The sequence below is a fragment of the Nematolebias whitei genome, chromosome 15 (assembly GCF_014905685.2).
Source record: "Nematolebias whitei isolate Nwh7 chromosome 15, NemWhi1, whole genome shotgun sequence".
In the NCBI taxonomy this organism is placed as follows: Eukaryota; Metazoa; Chordata; class Actinopteri; order Cyprinodontiformes; family Rivulidae; genus Nematolebias; species Nematolebias whitei.
In genome coordinates, this window is record NC_056512.1 from 34,750,499 (window position 1) to 34,771,167 (window position 20,669).

The following is a 20,669-nucleotide window of genomic DNA, read 5'->3' on the forward strand; positions in this document are numbered from 1 at the left end:
AACCACTAGGGACTGGTGTAAATTGGCTGTCTGATGCTGTGTGTCTTAGTCTGACAGAGTAACTGCCAAGGGACTCAACAGACATGTCAGGTTATCTATGAGGAAAGCTGTGGGCATCCTCACCAGCCTGACATCACAGGGGTCCCAGCAACAGAGGGAGGAGGGCAATAGAGTAGGAAAATTGAAAGTCTTACAGAATAAAACAGCTGAGCAGTCCCCATGTTTTCCTTTGCCAGTTTATCTATCTGTCTCATGGGCTTGGGGTTGCCAAAGAACCAGACACCTGCTGGTCACCTCATGACTGAATGCATCTCTGAACTAATTAGACACTGTAGGGACATTTGGACACAGACAGCAGACACGACTCACAGAGAGACACAGACTATTGCCATTCACACAAGGATAGCGCACAACAGTACGTGCACGGACCCACACACGTACACATCCTGTCAAACCATTACAGTTTGAGTGATGGATCTGTCTAGGCTCAAACTGTCTTGAATATTGCATGGATCTTGTTGGAGAGGAGAATCCCAACAGAGAGGAGGAGAAGTAAATTCCAGCTTCTGAAAATCCAGCTTTCTCTTTTCACTTGCTACGGTGCTGCTGCTGATAGTAGCTGGTGATCTGTGCTGCTGGGCCTCTAAGGAATCTGCCTGTTCTGTCTAAAGGGTCCAACAGGGATTGAGACTGGCAGCCAAACAGGAATCTAATCAGTCAGGCACAAACAAATAGTGAATAAAGACTCCTCTCAAGCACAAGGCTGGTCATGCTCCATTGTCAAATCAAAATGTTTGCTTGAAGATATTGAGACTTGAGGTTCACAAATACAATCACATGTGTCATTTTGCAAAAATAAACAAACAAATAAATGTTTAGACGGCTAAATATCTTAAATAACTGCTATAAAATAATTTATACCAAAATGTTAAAAAAAAAAAAAAATACAAGTAGGACAGCCTCTACTTATACTGTAAAAATTCAATTAAACAACATATTGAAAGGCTCTGCATGTAGGTGACCCATAAACGAAGCTAGGAACACTCTACCTCAAGGTAGAATAAAGGACACAGAAAAACAAGTATGCAAGCCTTTTTTCCTCTTCTAACCCATAAAGGACAACTCTCTATTATGTTGTATGCATGCATTCATCTATTTTGCAACAATGCAGCTAAATTGATTCAAGTCAAAGTACAGCAGTGTATTGCTACAATGGCTTAGGAAACAATAACCCTCATGGTCACCTATCCAGTAAATGTTATCATAGGAAAAAAATTCTCATTAATGTCGACGAGTGTGAGTGAATCACTGTTTTTTATTCCACTGTGTGAGATCCTTTCATCAACTGTAAAGCCAACATATTAAGAAACATAAAATCAACATATGCATCGCTTTTAAACCTGAGGCTTATGTGACTAAACAGAATTTAGCCTGAGGAATGTTATAAAATTTAAAACTAAACTGTTATACAGTCACATTAAATGACATTTGCTAGTGCTTTCACAAGTGTAATAAATTAAGCTAATTTACATCGACAATGAAACTACAATCAATATGTAATGAAAGCAAAAACAAACACTAAAGCATGTTTTTCCATTAAATATACATTTTTCTTAAAATAATTTGTGCATTACCACTGTAGTATTTGCACTTGAGAATATGTTTCACAAAGCCTCCTGATTAGGATTCCTGATAGAAAATTGGGACTAAAATGTTGAGGGAGGATGATGGGTCATGACTTTCTGCACAAAAGAAACAAGATGCAGGCAGAAAAAACAATCTTTTATGGTGCCCTAATAGTTGATGTTGTCTGCAAAACAATTTGCTCTCAATAAATTGTGCCCAGCTGAGCACCCAAACTCCCATACTACATGATTCTTGTCATTATTGCCCCTAACCTTCGAGCCATGTCCTAAATTGGCAGCAGTCTGTACTTTTTTGGCCTCATCAGCTCAATATTATCAGAGCACCACAGAGACTGACAGACATTGTCTGAATCCTTTCTGTCTTCCTCTCTCCTACAATCAGAGCTTGTTGGTTTATTCTAATGAACTGGTTTTTGGTTGGGTCTTGTGACAAATGGACTCATCAGCAGCATCAAAGCAAACATATAAACCATGATACCCACATATACTTATTCATGCATTCACACATCAAACAGAAAAAGTGTCTACGCTTCACATCCTGCAAACCCTGCCTGGAGGCTTCATTAAGTCTGACCTGCACTCCCCAGCATTCCCGGCTGCTTTCCTGTTTACTAGCTCTTCCTGGCCTTTCGTTCTTTTGCCCTTCTTGTAATTCATTCGTAACTGTGAAGGGTTTAGCAGTGGGAAGAAGGAGCGTCCAAACCTTAGCTGTGGAGTCGACAGTACAAGAGGCTATTGTGACCATAGAATGAATGAGGTATTAGGCATTAGGCATTAAGCATTAGGCATAAGTCTTGAGATTAAGCATTATCCTAGTCTGGCTAGAGCAGGTTAGCTTCAGTAGAGCCATCTGGGATTATGTGAAATAGATAAATAGATTAATTCCTCTTTGGATGTGAATGGAAATCTTGGAGCCATGGTTTATCCAGTGAAGCTATCATGCAGCACAGACACAACAGTGTTTACCCTAAACTAGCCAGATGACTAATGAAACTTACCTTATCAGGGATTAAAACACAAGCTGTAGCTATCATGCTGGAGTCTGCCAATTACCACCACACATACTGAGGAATAGTGCTGTAATAATTGACTATTTAGGTCTATAATCCCTTTCCCAGGCACAGGTCAGCTTTTACTTGTCAATGTGAGGCTGCAAAATAAAGTGATGAAAGCTTGAAAACTTTCTTGAAAATGACAGCAAAAACCTCCCATTAGTGTCTAGCAGCCGTTTGTGATCGACTGGTAAAAGTGAACGCTGACAGCTTGGGCTAAATTTAGACCTTACATTTTGGTTGTTGTCCATGCTGTTTTCAAGTTTGATGTGACAGCATCGTGGTGACGCTCCACTTTGATGATCTGAACACCCCTGGCAACGGTTGGCAGTGGATTTGTTTAGTGCTGTGTGGTGTTTTTGTGTTGTTGTTTTTCCTTAATCTTTTTACCTAAAGGGTTTTAAGGATTCTTCAGATCCTTGCCTTTGCCCAGTCCAGTCCACAGCCATGTTGCACTCACACAACTGACTGCTGAGAGCATGCTGCTCTAATTGAATACCCACCTGTTACTGGCAGGTGCAGCATGCATTCAGCAGGGGGCAGGATGGAGCACGACATGTTAACCTGCATCCATGCTGAACAGTTAATAGGCATTAGGGGTTAAAAAAGTGCATGAGTGTGCACTGGGTCTCCTGATGATATGCTGGTGTATTCATTCACAGGTTAGTGTGTGCTTGTATATCTTACTGTATTTAATTTTGTGTGTGTTTGTGTGTGTTTGGGCATGCATGTTTGTAGTTCAGACAGAGCAGAAAAAATAGAGGAAAGCATGAAAAGAGAAGTGAGCTTGTTCAGTTGTGTGCAAACAAGAAGAGCAGGAGAAGTGAAGTAAAAGAGAGTAAATTGGTTATTTCCTGTAAAACCAGAATTAGGAGTGAGTTAATTTGCTGAGGAGTGACAAAAAAGTGACAGAAGAAGAGAGATGTAAGAAAAGAGAGAGGCCTCCCATTGTGTTTCCTCTTCCTTTTATACTACGCTGGGTCAAGTCTTAGGATTAAAATCACAAGAAAACACGAAGATACACAGACATACACTCTAGGACACACACACACACACACAATGCATGCAAGTACATACTTCCCAGACAGTGGAAGAGGCAAGTTTAAAACTGGAACCTTTATCAACCCAAACATTCACCCCAGAGAATACCCTTCACTGAGACCAAACGTGGACATCAGCAGAAAATAGCAACCATTGAAATCAAAGCCTTATCTACTTCTGTGTGAATCTGACACTGAGTGACAGGAAAGTTGATCAGGACATGGTTGCAGAGGCTACAGGATGAAGATTCAAGCAACAGAGGACAAAACCTGATTTTGGCTGAGTGAAGTGTGAAAGATGCAGTAACAACATGTCTGTGTGGTTGTAACATTAGCCAAGATCACACCCCCTTGACTGTCTCTCCTGTTCTTTCCTGCTTTGAGTCACATCTCCCAGAGATACTGTCTCTACATAATTCCTCTGGAACCTGCTGTCGTTTATATTCATAACCATATGCTTTCCTCACTCACCTCTTTTGTGCTTTGACTCTAACATTGCAGTGACTTCTACATGTGCAGTGCGATGATGCTCTCTTTCCTATCTCCCTGTGCCACTAAAACAGGTTTCTGCACTGCCTTGGTCACATGATGGTGCTTGTGTGTGGTGGGTCATTCCTAATGAGGGGATGCTGCCTGACTCCTCGTCTCTATAGCAACTACTTTTCCTGCCTTTTTCCATTCACAACCATCCGTTGAATTTTCCTGCTGCATGATACACTTTTCTCATGTATGATCACTCACTTTTCTTAATGACAAAGAACACCATTTATTAGAGGCATGGCTATGTCCTTGTACGATTTCTGATCCCACTCTCCATGGTAGTGTTGTGATTGCCAGTTGTCTAATATTGAATTCCTTTCTTGCCTCTTCTGCTTTAGAAGCAAACAAACTGGAGGTAAGAAAAACACTTTTTTTGGTCCTGTCAGCATTGATAAAAAGAATGCTGGAAGGATTTTGGTACTGGAGACTGCTAGACTGTCAGACAAAGGGTGAGAAAAGGGACAGAGGGAGTGATGAGATGGAAGAGGCAGCTGTTGCCAACATGGTCCTAATTTAGTCTGACAGTAGGTAGGTTTACAGAGTGATGGAAATTCCTTGAATCATCACCACATCATTATCATCATCAACCCAAACTAACAATTCACTGATTAGTTAAAAGAGTTTAATTTCACAAACAGGGAAATCCAATTTCTGGACTGTTAGTTCAAACACTTACAGCGAGAGGGAACATTTTGAAACTCCAAAGAAAGAATGGATGAAGGTAAATACGGGCTGGGGTACAGACAAAGGAAAGTGTCTTCCTTGCAGTGTTAGTGGGACAGAGTATAACAACATGGGAGTATATAGCTATGAGAGATGAAAGCAGAAGGGTTTTGGAGCTCTCTATTCCACTACAAGCAGTGAGCTAAAATGGCTTCTTGCAGTTGGGGAAAAATGGGAGACAATGATCTATGTTAGTAAAAGCAACAAAAACAGAGATAAAAGACAACGGAGTACATAAACCAGTTAATGGAGGTCTCGATGAGAATTAATTCCCCCAACAAATGATCCACTGTGGTGCCAGGCAAGGGAACAGCCAAATATGATACATATGTGAATAAAAGGGCTCAGAGAAGGTAAAGGTAGGGTCCTGAGAGCGGGAGTCCACCCTTATTTAGACACAATGGCAGCTACACGTTCTGACCTTGAATAGGGTCAAGTCTATTTTTTCTCTTTGAGATAGCTATGATTGAGGTACATGGCCGAGCTGATTGGCGCTCTTTAAACGTGCTTGTGGAAACACTCAGGCTGCATCAGAAAGGCCATTATAAGGAGCTGAAGGGCTCCCTACAGAGGATACACCTTCCTCCCTCATCTATGCCCCTCTTCTTTAACAAACTGAACCAGAAGAGATGGACTGATGTAGACAAGGTATTAAGGTGTGAGAGGTCTGGGAAGGGGGCTGGGGTATGTATGCATTTTCAGTAAGTAAGACAGAAAGGCGACTGAGGTAGAGAGCATAGAGAAAGCAGCAGAAAGAGAGGTGTAGGGTCTGGTCAAAAGAGTCTGTGGCTTCTGTTATGGCCAAATGTTACCTGAGAGATAAACTAATCAGTGACAGTCAGGAGACAGAACAAAGTGAAGGGAGGATGAGAAACAAAACAAGAAACAATATGCATTAATTAGGGGGACGGTGAAAGAGAGGTAATAAAAAACTGTTATGAACTGGAAAAAAAAAAAACCCATGAAAGACAGAATGAAAGAAGGACACTGAAGTACCTGGAAATGCTGTTAACAGTGATCTGAAAGCAAGTTTGCCCAATTATGGATTATCTCACACTAGATTTTTTTTTCTTTTGAGAAAAATATCAGACTTAATGTTGGTCCTGGAAAGTAAATAAAAAAAAAGAAGCAAAGAGATAAAATATGAAGAAAAAGGAGCAGCTGAAAAATGAGACGTAAGAAGATGATTTTATTTCTTAAATCTGCAGGAACGGATAAATCAGAGTAGCAAAATATGGAACAATACTGGAATAAAAAGTATGTATGAAATATGAATAATTAAATATGTATATTGAAAAGTGTGTGAGGAAACTGTGTTAGAACAAAAAAAGACTTTTTGAAAGGAATGGACAAAAAGAGGACATATTTGCCACCCACAAAATATATATGATATATATAAAATATAAATTTATGTTGTGTGTGTCTTGTGCTTCTTTGTGAAGGAAAAAAATGAAGTTATTTTCTTGTTTATCTCTCATAGATACTGGAATGACATTAATGCTTTTGTGGGTCAGTGTATGTGTGTGTTTGTGTGTGTGAGAGAGCGAGAGAGCGAGCGAGTGTTTGTGAGGCTGGTGTCATCAGAACCAAGGAGGAACTCTAGAGGGATTTTAGAGTTTTGGTTACACGTCAAAGACAGGTAGAAAGAGAAAGGAACAAGAGGCGATTAGAGGTTGAGAAAGAAAAGGAAGGGACATTGACATCAAACATGAGCACTACACAGGGTGCTGGGTTAGGAGGGAAAATGGCGGGAGAAAGGGAAACAAGGAAGGAGAAGAAGGAGGTAGGAGGAGGAAGGGGCGAGCTATGGTTGTTATGTTTATTGTGGACTTTACCTTTTTGATCCACTTCTATTCAAGCATCGGAAAAAGGAGAAAGAAGGAGACAGTAAGATAACAGAGAGAGAGAGACAGAAAGAAAAGGAAAGGGAAAGTAAAGAGAATGAAAGAAAAAACAGGTGCAGGAAAAAAAGAGAAAATTGAGATTAAATAAAACGCTGTCCTTTCTCTTTCTTTTGTTCTTTTTTTAAGCAAGTTATCTGTCTGTGTTATGGTTGGCTACTCACATAAAGTATGGCTCAAATGGAAAATGAGAAGGGAAAATGGCCTGACCTGGGTTAAAATCCATTTCCATTTCCTTTCAGATTTATCAATAATCCCCCAACAACACAATCCACACATTCTCAGCCTCACTTCCACAAACCTTATCACCACATCCCTCCCTGTCTCCCTCCCACTTTCCCCTCATGGTCAAACTGCAGCTCGAGGAACCTGATTGAGAGAAAAACCAACAACGAACATCGTGATGTTGTTTCCGTCAGCTGTAAAAGAAAACAAGTTGTGAGAAAACAGAGACAGAAATGGATGATGGAGAGGAAATTATGAACATATCTATCTGTGACCAGTTGTTTTTGGTGAGTTGACTCAATGCGGCTTGCTTCCTTCATCTCCAAGTACAGCCTGTGTTGACATTAGAGCAGTCCCTTGATCCAAAGAAAGTGATTCTTTTGGCTTTTCTCAATTTACAGAGCCAGGACGCCTGCTATAGAAGCTGGCAAAAACACTCTACCCATCGACCATCCAATCAATGGGGTGCTGCTGGCTTTCCTGGCCGAGACCGGCCCATCAAAGAAGAAGAGAACAAACAAGAGGGGAAAGGGAGGGCCCGACAGAGTAGAACGCCTCAAAAACAGAGAGCCTGAAAGAAATACTCTGAGAAGGGGGAGTGAGAGAAAAAAGGGTAGAGACAAAAGGGGGGATAAGAGAAATGTCCACAGCAGGCTCATCACACGCAAATCATTAGTTGGGGTATGTTGTATCACAGCAAGGCCTCAGCTGGCACAAACAGGCAAAGTGTGGCTCCCACGACGTCCGTGACAATTTCTAAGCTTGCTTGTGTCACATCATCTGGGGAGTTCTGTGAACAGCTGGAGACTACAGGGTGCACAAGCAAGAATCTCAGCTCCACCTTTCACGTCATATCACTGGCACTCTCCTTTCCTCTATTTTTACTGAGGCACAAGTGGTGCGCGAGTGGATCTCCATGGTTCTCAAGAAGAGACTTGTCAAAAGGCACAAGGCTGTTGGATCCCTACTGCGAGCGTGATTGTGGTGTACATGTCAGAGGAAGTCTGATGTCTCCAGGGATCCCTGCAAAACTGTCACAACACCTCTTAGGGCTGCCCGTCAATACAGAAAAAAAAGTGAGAAAGAGGAGGAGGTAGAGATTACCAGAGACAAATAGTAAAGAAAAAATGAAACGGGAAAAAAAAACAAAAAACGGTGGCAGCAGTGGGCTGAGCTGTACAGCGGTGAGGGGGAGGGGTGGCCTTACACCCTGGCAAAGACAGGATAAGTATCTGCAGCCACACAAATCATTTATCATCTCATGCCAAGATCAAACTGAACAAACAACCTCCATGAAGACCAGGAGAATGTGAGCCAATTTCAGCCTACAGGGCCCAGCACAGGAAAGCCTAACTACAAATCCTGTGAAGCTGGGGCAAAACAAGCGTTATGCTCCCCCACCACCAACTGTGAGAGCGGTCATTAACTCCAAGGTTAGTGGAGGGAGAGACTGACCACAGGACTAGCACTGGCCTCCAGAGCTTTCATCCACAGTGAACCAGCTGTGGAGGGGGACAGGGGGTCCATGGGACACTAGAATTCAGCAGAGCTCAAACGCTGGATTTCTGCATGCTTAAGGAAACTGCTGACCGTAGAGCTTATCCACTTCATGTAAAAAGGAGACCCTGAAAAATAGAAAGCTTAATGCAATTTTATAAAAGCTGAGTGCGTTTTTGTCTAAAAGAGGGGAAATGGTGTGTGATGCACTGCAGTGGCACATAGACAGAGACAAAAAGAAGAATTATATTTTTTCATCGCTCTAGAGAAGAAGAATAAAAAATAGGAGTGGTTGGGAGACTTCTGTTGACTCCATTTCTTCTATTCTTGGATGTCCTGAAAAATAAAGTGCAGAGAAAAACACACAACGTGTCATTGCACATTCCTTCGAACATGCGCACAAACACACACATACACACACCAACAAACAGAGAGAAGAGACAGAAACACATCAAATGGTTGTCACAGTGTGCTGAAGGTTAGATTAAGACCACCTTGGTTGTTTGTCTGATTCATTTAGTATTTCTCTTTCAGGGCTCTATTGAGAAATAAGCCGCTGCCCTCTCTGCCGTTAATCACTCTGCTCAGTGCTCTCTACAACCCTATCAATTACTCCCACAGTAATGAATACGGCTACAAACACACTATGAAATACACACACACGCTGCTTGAGCATGGTAAGACAACTCTACCTTTTCACCATCTTCTTCCTTATCATCCTTTTCTCAGGAAAAAGAGTCATCCCTTTCCAAGGCCTGAGCAGTTACCTGTCTCTCACTCACCAAACATTTATGAGCCCCACACCTAATGGTGTCCCTATACATATTAATAGAACTTCATTTTCTGCTACATCAAAGCGCTGCCACTACTCCCCTGAAAACTTGTCATATTACAATGCCATTATTCCTTCTACTGACAAACCCTTCCCGACGAGTCAACTATCATTTTCAGCAGCTTTGTGTCCAGAAACCGATGTTTTGTAATGAATAGGCAGTGCTGAATACATTTAGTGTAAAATAAGCCATTGTTTTAGGTGAAATATGGAGAAAATAGCAAAATATGAATGAAAAAGAGTATGGCGTTATGAATCTCTGCTGCTAACATTGTGCATATTTATATTAATGCAATAAATATGTTGATAAAGAAGCAGAGAAACCACAGTGGGTCTAAAGGCCCTGGCATAGCTAGTATGAATCATCATAGAAAGGAGAACGAATCACTGATGATCATGAACTCTGTCCCGGAGAGAGAGGAGGAACAGGTACGTTTCTCTCATCAGGAAGGTTTACTATTTACTTGACAAACATCTGAGTTAATACTGCAGTGTGAGATTTTCACTGCAGTAAATATGTGCTGCAGTTGTGTTCACGGATCTGTGATGTCTTAATGGAATCCAGCGGGCTACAGCAGAATATGACAGTGTGAAATGAGAGTTCAGTTGAGCCATTTTGTCTTGCTCTGTTCCAAATGGCAAAAACAATGCTACGTGGCAGGGAGGCCCCCTCAGGGCTTTTTAGCTCAACGAGATACGATTTGACTTGTTGGCGGATGTTGTATTTTGCCAAGGCGATCCCGCACATAGCAGCGCACACACATGTTCCAGACTCTTGTCTGAGCTCAGCCAGCAGAGTTGTTTATGTGTGACAGAGCTGTTGTTGCTGTCACCTTCTCATTTCAGGTGACTGGCAACATGGTGCCTGTGTCACACAAGTGCTACTCATGTAGAGGCCCCTGTCAAATGCAAAATCACGCACAGCCGTCAACTTAACTACACGCCATCTCAGCGGATGTGACACACAATCTTTACGTACCATTTCTCTTTTGTTCCCTATTTTGTTGAGACAACTAACAAAAAAATAAATAAATAAATACATGACTTGGATGGTACCCAAGTGCCCAGCATTCCCAGCCAGACGTGAACGATGGGGCATTACCAGAGCGATTAGCAGCAGCAAATTCAATTAATCTTGACAAATCTCTGCTGAGGCAGAACTGAAGAGAACGGCACACCTCCCTCTCCTGGTAATTAAAAGTGGCCAAGTTGAGCGGTGTGTGGTGCGATGGTGACTAGGTTTTGGGATGAACAGTTTCAGCTTAGCGTTTTAATGAGTCAGGTCGTATTTTGTGTCAATAGAATACAAATAGAAAGATCAACCAACAGTGTGAACTGTGTGCATAAGCTCTTTCACCTGTTTGCATGTGTTTATCTAGTGATGGAGAGGGAACAAATGACCAACAAGAGATATTAGCTTCATTTTTGCCTCTTTTAAAACAGGAGGAACCTGACATCACAGGAAGGCCAGACTTTGAATTTTCTAAGTCACAACATCTTTCTTTTACAGTCACCAATTTTATTTAAACTAGAGGGAAAATGCAAATCAACAGTTACCAATTTATCCCTTTGACTGATTGACTGAGAGACAATAACCCCAATTCATTAAGAAAAAGCCAAGGTTATGATGCACAAGGAGATAGAAACAATGCTGCTAATTAATGCTACCTTCACCGTGAATAGAAAATCCAAGATGACACCTAGCTATGGCACCAAACTAATGCAGGACTAACAAGCAAGCTAACAAAGATCAACTTGATCATGACTAATATCCACTGAAAATGAGAAAAAATCTGCAGAAAACACTTGCACAAAAGCACTGAGCAGATTAAGGACAGAGACTGACAGCTGCGTTAAAACTCCTGAAGGGTTACTCATGAAGATGTCTCTTTACCTGTAAAAGATACAGAAATCAACAGAGACAGTAGAAGTAAAAGAAATAAAGAATTTATTGAAACTGGAATGATGGAATAGTGAGGGCAATTGATAGGTAAGTGTGAGAGTAAAGTGATGAGTGAAGATTTAAGACCTTAGAATGAGCACTGAAAGTAAAAGAGAGAAATGCAGAGAAACAGAAGAAAAAAAGGGTGAGATATGAAAAGGAGCCATGCTGACTGTGGAGGAGATAATAGTCAACATGACCGCTGAGAGAGCAGATGAAGAGGAAGGGAGAGAGAAGAAAAGGAATTTCGCTGCTTAGTCTCCGTGCTGTGGCTCATCATGATCTGCACCTGAGGAAAAAGTAGAGACAATTATCCTGTACCATCATAAATCACCCTTAACCCAAAATTTGCTGTGCTGTTAATCTGTGACACCAGTAGCCACACATAGCCCCACCCACCTTTTTCTGCACCCCAGTGCTTCTGCCCAGTGGAAGGGAGAGCCACTGCTTCTCCCCTCCAGCCAGGTAGCCCAGCTCACAGTGAGGGAATCAATGTTGGGCGTAAAAATACATGAGAGGGAGGAGGTGAGACTGAGCGGAGATTTTCACATGAGCAAGGATCAGCGCAACACCATTCATCCCAGCTGCTCCTTGGGCTGTGTGAGTGTGCTCTTACTGTGCTTGTGTATAGATACTGGTTCAGAGAGAAAAAAAAAACTAAGAGGAAGAGAGAAAAAAGAGCAATTGTGCATGCCCCTGTTTGAAAGTGTGAGGTGCACACACAAATTTGTGTGCATAACACACCTGCCACAGACCTTTGAGCAGCGCAGTGAGGAAACCATCCGTTACCATGGGGACACTTAAACGTGTGGTGCTGCAGGTCATGTGCTCTAAAATAAGCCCTTTGCTGTTTCCTTCTGTTAGGTGTGGCAAACACACAGCGAGCCCTGCCTCAAAGTCTCACTGCGCCCAATTTTAATTTTTATTGAAAATCAGAGGGACAGCAAAGGTGTTTGGCAGCTGATAAAGGCAGCAGAAAGCCACCAGATTAATCAGTACGTGAGTTCAGCGGTGTGTGTGTCGCACTGCTGTGATTGCCAATAAAGGCTGCCTCCATGTTTGCAGTTGGTGTGTGTGAAGTGCTTATCAGACCTTGTGTTTGTGGACCATCCCCCCCCCCCCCCCATGTGAAAATCCCCCTCAGCTACTGGTGCGTCACTCTGTTGATGGAGAAAAAAGGTTTAGTGCTCCGTGATTGTGTTTTTGTCTGTGCAATGCAGCCGGGAGTAAGAAGAGAAGGACAGGAACAGAGAGAGCAGGTGAGGATGAGTGTTTGCCTTGTTTTGATCTTATTGTTTTGAGAAAACCACAAGAGTGTCAGTGTGTACATGTGAGTGCAATGTCATTTCTTGAGGGTTTGAAGAGTTAAGGAAGGGGTAAGAGGTTAAGATTGAGGCAAGGGTGGGGGAAGGGCGATGAATGGTGTGAGCGGGTTGGGGAGGCTGGAGGAGGTGAAAGGGTCTAAGTACTCACTGTAGGGGACACACTCATACTGGATCTCCAAATACTTGTAGGTCCCTGGGCAGGGGTCTGGGAACACGTCCGACCCTGCGACCACCACACACTGAGTGCGATTATTGCACCTGAGAGATGGGACAGATGAGGTGGGGAGAAAAGAGAGAAGAGGGGGGAGTAAGCGATAAAAAATGATGAGTGCCATTGTAAGAAAGACAAAGAGGAGTGGTTATAAAAGAAACATCTTCAGGCTCTGAAAGACAGAGGGAATGGTGGGGAAGGGAGTAATTTCACACTACACTAGATCATGTGACAGCTGCACCCGAGGGGAGGAGGGAAACAGGCAGGGAGAGAGAAGAGGGGAAAAGGAGAAGGATCAAGGATAGAAAGAAGCAAGGAGGGAGAGAGGAAGCAGAGTGAGGGAGTGACGTAAGAGTCTCCCCTCCTGGGGGATTGTGAGTGGGAGCAATTAGAGGTGAGAGAACAGGGAAGGGCGAAGGGGTTGATGTGGGGTTTAAAGGCAAATACTATAAACTACACACTGTGGGAAACATTTACATACACGTTACTTCCATTTTTAAAGCACATTTCTGTATGCCATCTTATGTTTACAGACCCTGAGCAGCACATACACCGAGGAAAAGATTCTCATTCAGATCCATTCAATCATTCTCAACACATTTCTTATCTAGCTTTGAGCTTTTCTCCCCTGTGCAGGCTTTTCCTCCCTTCGTATCTCAAATCTTTCCTGCACTCTCTCTATCATCCCATCATCTGTGGAAGTCTTTCTCCTTCCTCTAGCCTCTCAATGCTCTCCTCCACCCCCTGCTGCTTCCCTCCCTTGCTTACTAGCACTCTTCTCAAGCTAGTATCCTGAGCCTCCATTACATGTGTGATGGATAGCTGGGAGAGGGCTCCCATTGATCTGAGCTCTAAGGAAGAAGATGCTGAGCTCAAACATGGGGAGCAACAGCAGGAAGCCCTGCGAACACCGCTGCAACAACCCTCAAGCATATGCGTCCTCATACACCCACGCATGCATATCAGACACATGACTAGCCTACTATAAACATAAATGTTTTGCCAAAATGTGAAAGCATTATGTGCAAGAAAAAAATCTGTCGAGTAATTAAAGTAGAAAAGCTTTTTTATAATTGATTGCTTGAGGTGCTGGATTGACTTTAAAAAAAATAAAGGTGCCCAAACAAAACACCACAGTTAAAAAAAACAGGGAATTCTGGATGGATTATGCTGTGAAATGGTATCTTGTTTCTTCTGCCAATAACAGTCTCTGACTATGCACAAACACATGCACGGGATCCAAACAGATCAATTGTTACCTCTGTGACATTATCTTGAAGGCGTCAGGCAGGTAGCACTGCACATTCTCCATCTGAAAGGGGTCTGCATCGCAGATCTTGTCATCAGTGCGGCCGTAGTTGGCCGTCTCAATCATGATGACATCGCTTCCAGGGCAGCGCAGCTCTATTGGGTAGCCTTCACATGCCAGCTCCCGACGCATCAAGCCGAAGGGCATCATTGACCGGCCCAGAGCTAGAAAGTAAAGAGCGAGAAAAGGAAAGATATTGATTATGCAATAAGCCTAATACTTAGGGAGGCATTTTATTATTTGACCTAACTGTAAATATTATATATAGTGTTTGGCATGGGCAGATGAAATGAAAGGCGTTCCTTTTGTTCCCATATCAAACCCAAATTAGCTGCTCTAATGACTTGTCTTCTCTGAGTAATAAGATTTCCGTACTGTTGATGCACAGACTGGCCATTCAGTTTCCGCATTGGAACATCACAGACCACATATTGGCATGAAGGATTTGCAGCCAAACCAGCTTCTCCAATGAGATATTGCACCACTTGTGAAACAAACTGTGAGAGTTTCAAACGTTAACAAACTCCTACACACAGCCAGGCAACAGCTTACAACACTCATCCACGCAGCACAGAAGAACAACGTGTCCTTCCCACTATTCTTTGTCTAGTCCACCTCAACAAGGCAACAGAACCGAACATTTGGATTCAGCCCGAGTTTGAGAGGAAGTACTGGTAGAGCAAAAAAAAAAAAAAAGAAAAGAAAAATTAAAAACAAACAGAGAATTAATGTCTTTGCAAACTTTCACCTCTGCTTTGTACACCATTTGCATACTCATCACTAGTATTCAGCCCTCTGAGAGGAATGTCAATGTGCTGCTGTGGCTCTGTGAGAAGAAGGGTCGGCGGGGACAGAGAGGTACTTGGGGTTAATCGCTGAGCCAGACTGAGAGGCATGAAAGAGGGCTGCAGAGAGGTGCCGAGAGAGACACTCGTTGTCTCTTCAGCTCGCTGTATAACTGCTTGCGTTGTAAGTGCTTTTGCATTCAGGCTCACACACAAAAAATAACAGAGTGGCTATGAACGTTCTTTACAGTGCAGGTTGAAGCAGGGGGCAAAAACTGAATACAAGTAGAGACACTGAGTGATGTGGAAGTGAAGGCTGAAGAACAACCAGTTTTCTTCTGCAGTGAGTTTCATACCAGAAACTGTGAGAGTTGCTATCCATGGTGCTGAAATGACTAAACTTTGAGGAAAATAAAATCTCAAGCATCAGAGCTACATCAGAGACTGTTAGGTGTAGAGCTGTCCACTGTGCTGAAAAACCAGAAGGCTTTGACTGAGATCTCCTTTGCAATGTCAGTAGGTAGGACGTGGAACATATTGGGCTGGCAGTGGGCACATTGTCAAATCCAGACAGTAAAGGCCTAGCTGCACTTTAATAAGGCGGAAGTTCTATATAAACTGAGCCTTTCAATTCACAGCACCTCCCCCTACGAGACAGGCTCGGCATCAGACAAGGACACTGAGTCAGCCCCCATCTCCCCATTACTGTTAGTGCTGAAATCCATAGAACAGTGCTAGTTTCCCTTCCTGAAACTGAGCTAACACTGCTTAAGTTTCAGACATTGTCCAGTCAGGAGGAGTGTCCATCTGAGTTAATGTCAGTGTCACTCATTCAGACATGAAACTGTGGAACATGATTCACTGCCATTGGACTTGCTCATATTTCTAAATGCCAGTCATTATGCAGTAGGGACTTCAGTTCAGTTGTGTAACTAATGCCATTAAGGCTGAATGACTAGCACAGAAAGATTTCAGATCTTTTATGCCTCGCCAGCATGCAGTGCCAGTGCCAAATCACAAAGGCCTCGATGCAAAATCGCATACTAATTAAAGCACACGAAGATGCAAACAGCAGGCGAGGCCAGACAAACAAGTCCACACAAAAATGCAAAAACCCACACAAGCAAATTAGCACGTACATAGACATACTGGTGTGCATGTTCGCAAACAAGTGCTCACATACACAGAGAGGCATACTTACATGTACATACTGAGCCCTGATATCACAGTGGGACTACAACGCGTAGTGCCAGTGTGTGGCCTTGTTCTCTTAACCACCCTGCAGTGTAAATACACAGCAGAGTAAAGCTAGCCAATGATTAGAACCATAAAATGAGCCAAGAGGAGAGTAAAAGTGAAGAGGGCCACCAGCAGTGATCACTCTTAGTCCATTTACATAGCTAGTATTTGCTCATCAGTTTAAGTCTTAATATTGTGTTTAAGATAAAACTGAATAGTGTATAATGCATCTAGTTTATATTGTAAAGATCTTACATATTTACTCATGTATGTTAAGCTACAATTGAGCACAAATATCACAGAGCCGCTGCAGTTTAATGGTGGCAGCAACCATAATAACTAGTCTATTTCTGGCACATCTGCAAATCTCTGCTTCTGCCATATTGTATTGTGCTTCACACCTGCATATTTCACACCTAAGCAAACACCTTTTGACAACTTGCAGGACTAAGGTGGATTTTACACTGTAAATAATCATATGTGCCTTACATTTATGCAGCGATTTTTGAATAGTGTATCTGGAAAACAGGATGGGGCTTGCAAGGATTTAGTGTTTGCATGTGTGTAAGTGCGTGTGCGTGTCCTTGTGTGTGTCTGTGTTTGTGGTGAGTGGCAGCCAGATGGCCCAAGGCCTAGCTGGAGCTGTGGCTGGCTCTGAGCTGAGATGAGATGAGCAGAGGATAAGCTTGGACTGGCCATGGGCTACGACTGTCCTTCACTCTGCAGGAATCCATTAATGTTTTTGAGTCTCTTTAACCAGCACACACTCACATCCACACATTTATGGCTATTTAGTATTGCCTGTCAGACTAAGTAGTTGAATGACAAAGAATCTTTCATGTCTCTGCAGCAGCCATTTGTATAAGTAAATATAATCACTTGTAGTGATACCGTGACTCATCAGCACGAACCATCAAATCCACAAGAAACATTTACCACTAGTCATACAGACAAATAATATGAGCCAGTTGAAATAAGTAATCACGCAAGCTGATTTGCATGTAAATGGTGTGCACGAGACAGAGGTCACATGCACATACACATACACACCACCGACTGAAGCCAGGTGTCTCTAGGGCAGGCAACGTGTGAGGGGTTGAAGTGGTTGGATTCAAAATAGAGGCTTCATACAAATTAGGAGCAAGAGAAAGAACGGATTGGATTTAACTCATTATCCTCACACAGTAATTAAAGCCTAAGGCTGAATAGATGCTTGGACCATTAGACAAGAACATAATTTTGCACAAGCCAGACTAGTCTTTGTTCAGTTGTTCTTTCTTTACCATTGATGGTTTTTATGCTTTGATCTCATTCACATGTATACATCCACAAACATGTGAAGACTCAAAATACATGATAGGGGAATGGTTGCATCAAAGAGCTTGAAGGGTGTTTTGGTGTTGTTGTTCATTCCAGTGGCAAAGAAAATTTTTCAAACTCTTTAATTTTACTTAAATTTTGACAAACAGCTTCACCAAACACTTGGTCACAAAACTTTGGATGACAACATCAGCCAGAAACTTTATTAGGAAAAAAAAAAGCTTTGTGCCTTTTCCTTTGTTGTTGTTTGTTCTTTATTCCTGTTAGATACATCTTAATCAGAAAATCTCTCTACAACAAATTTCCATTCTGTCAAGAAGATCTGCTGGATTCATACCAACACTACACAATCACATTCTTTTTTCTTTTCATTTAGCACAATTTTTTTAAAGGTGTGGACAAAGAAAAAAGAAGAATTAATTTTGAAATGAGTCTGAAACTAAATAAAATGTGGAAAATTGAAAAGGTGAAAATCTTGTGTTGACTCTGGATGTCAAGACTGAATAGAAAATATGACATTTTTAATACTGAGACGTTTACAACATGAATAGACAAAGATTTCTTTTCACTGACAAAGTACAAAAAAACAAATCTATCATCATCTTTTCGCACCAAAGAATCATGATTTGAACATATTTTACATCTGACACAGGACTGCATCATAACTGAGGTAGTTATTTTGACAGTATAGGATCAAATTTCTTAAAAATGCACTTTACGCTTATCAATACTAACAAAAAAAGGTTTTATATTTTATCGACTTTTATATAAGACTGGACTATTACTGCACATATCTTCATTTGTCCCCATCATTAGCACTGGCTGAAAAAGCTAACACCCCCCTTGCTTTCAGGATTTTTTTTTTTAAGATGGCTAAGAATTGTCAACGGACAGAGCTGATTTCAGCAATGGGAACCCCTCTCTGGCTGAGAATCATCTTGACCAAATTCCACAACACTTTATCAACTTAGCACTGCATCTTAGCGACTCACTTAGCACTGCGAGTTAGTGTAATGACTCGTTGGAGCATGGCCTGTCACCATGGACGACTGAGGCGGTGCGGCCAGAACTGTCACATTCAGGCAGCCTTCAAGCTGAGAAGTTGTGACAAAGTGACACTCTGAGATAAACTTAAAGGCCTGGCATGACGGTGAAGGGGCTGGGGGCTGTTTGAGCTTGTGGGACACAAAGTGTGTATGTGTGTTTGTGTCTGTGCGTATGGTTGGGATGGTGTAGCACTGGCCTCAAAGCTGGGATCCTATCTCATCTCTGACTCCCCTGCCTGTCTGCTATGGGCAAAGTAGAAGATGAGATGAAGAGTGACTGTGTGGGGAGTCACCAGCTTTGCTATAAGGTCAGAACAGAAAGCAGCACCAAAATGACACATTTCCACTCTGATGGAGCTGAGTCAAGCTGAACACAGGGTGGAAGAAATGGAAACAAATGAGAAAGAGTAAAAATAGAGAAAAAAATTATAGACACTGTCAGACTAGAAATTGGTGGAACACAAGAATAACAGTGTTTGTGGATGCAGAATGTCACTATAATAAAACAATGGGCCAGATAGAATGGTGAAAGAGCACTTTTAGTGTTTTTGGAAATGCTCACTGCCAAAAGCTTTGATATTTAACAGCACAGACACTAACTGAACTGAATTATAGTTAGAGTACACAAAAATGCATCATTCCTGTAAGAGAAATGAATATGTTCCCAGCTGGTATATGGGACATGAACCCTCTTACACAAGCTATTCTCACTGCATTTACAATGATGAACACGCCTTAATGCTCAACCATCCTCAACCCCAGAATTTCAGAGTGTGTTGACATACTTTGCTCTGGGGGCAACTAGCGGCTAAAGCAAAGAGATTAAGATGGGCAGTTAAAAAGAGACTGAGACTTGGAACAACACACACAAACTTGAGCAGGAAGACAAAACTGGACGTGCTCAAACTGTCAAACCAATTCATTGCTGGCTCTGGCATCTAATTATGCAATAAAATCGCCTCAATGGGGAGAAACAGCATAGCCCAAAATAAAAATCTGCTTGCTTCAAAAGTAGGAGATCAACCCGGTGGAAGTATTCTCTATTTCCCCTGGGAGGGAGCTATGCTACAGGCTCTGCACAGCTAAGTTTTTTCTCTGTTTCCAGCACATTTTACAGGAGGCAAGCCAGCAGACAGTGACAGACCTAGATTCATATAGATTCATGTAAACACTGGTGGACTAAAGCTGCAGGTGCTGCGAAGAAAACAGCCAGAGGGGTGGTAAAGGTACAACGCAGAGTCAGAGGAGCAGATTGATGAAAATAAGGAGCATAGTGAGATGGAAAAAAAGAAAGAAAAGTGATGAGAAAAGATGGAAAAATAGACGATAAAGTTTGGAGAAAGAAAGCAGGATAGCAGTTAGGAAGATTTGTGTGCATATGGAAAGGTTGCAACTTGCATCCAGAGACTTGTTAGGAAAGATGAGTGTTGAAGCCCAGCCTTGCTTCTGCATTAAATACTTAATTAACCTTTTTATATACTAAGCAAGAGCATTGGCAGTGTGGCCAGTTTGTACTTCAGAGTTTATGTTTTATGTGCATCCATAAAGGCAGATCAATCTTTTTTGCTATGTGGTTATCTAAACTGTGCAGCATTTTAAAGAGCTTTCTCCTTTTTTTATAGCTATTAAATAAGAATGTATTCAGATGTTAAACCCTTAATACCCTTGACACGTGTATGGCATTTTATTCAGCCATAGAGCAATGAACTTTGTGTTTGTCTTTTCACCTCAGCTCCATCCCTCAATCCCTCATCCAATTTGAGCCACCATCAAACTCTCCTAATATTCCCAGCCATCCTCTGGATCATCCTCTGTTCTTCCAATGTCTTAATAATCATTTCCATTCAAACTCTTTGCTTTAACATTACCTTTTCTAAAGTCACTGTTCTGCCCACCTATTCTGATTTATGTCTCTCCATCTTTCTTTCCCTCCTCTCTGTACCCAATTTGCCCTTGTTTGATAGCTTAGAGCTGCTGTTAGTAATTACCTATATATATATATATATATATATATATATATATATATATATATATAT

The 20,669-nt window shown here is 42.0% G+C and overlaps 1 protein-coding gene across 1 annotated transcript in view; it reads right to left on the minus strand.

Annotated features, from left to right (window-relative positions):
- adgrl1a (adhesion G protein-coupled receptor L1a) overlaps window positions 1–20,669 on the minus strand; it is a 52,729-nt gene that overhangs the window by 25,229 nt on the left and 6,831 nt on the right. Inside the window, exons 2-4 of the mRNA XM_037689091.1 lie at window positions 14,194–14,407; window positions 12,872–12,981; window positions 6,837–6,851 (exon numbers count right to left, since the gene is read on the minus strand). Of these exons, the coding sequence (XP_037545019.1) occupies window positions 6,837–6,851; window positions 12,872–12,981; window positions 14,194–14,407 (339 nt within the window). The remainder of the gene's footprint in view (window positions 1–6,836; window positions 6,852–12,871; window positions 12,982–14,193; window positions 14,408–20,669) is intronic.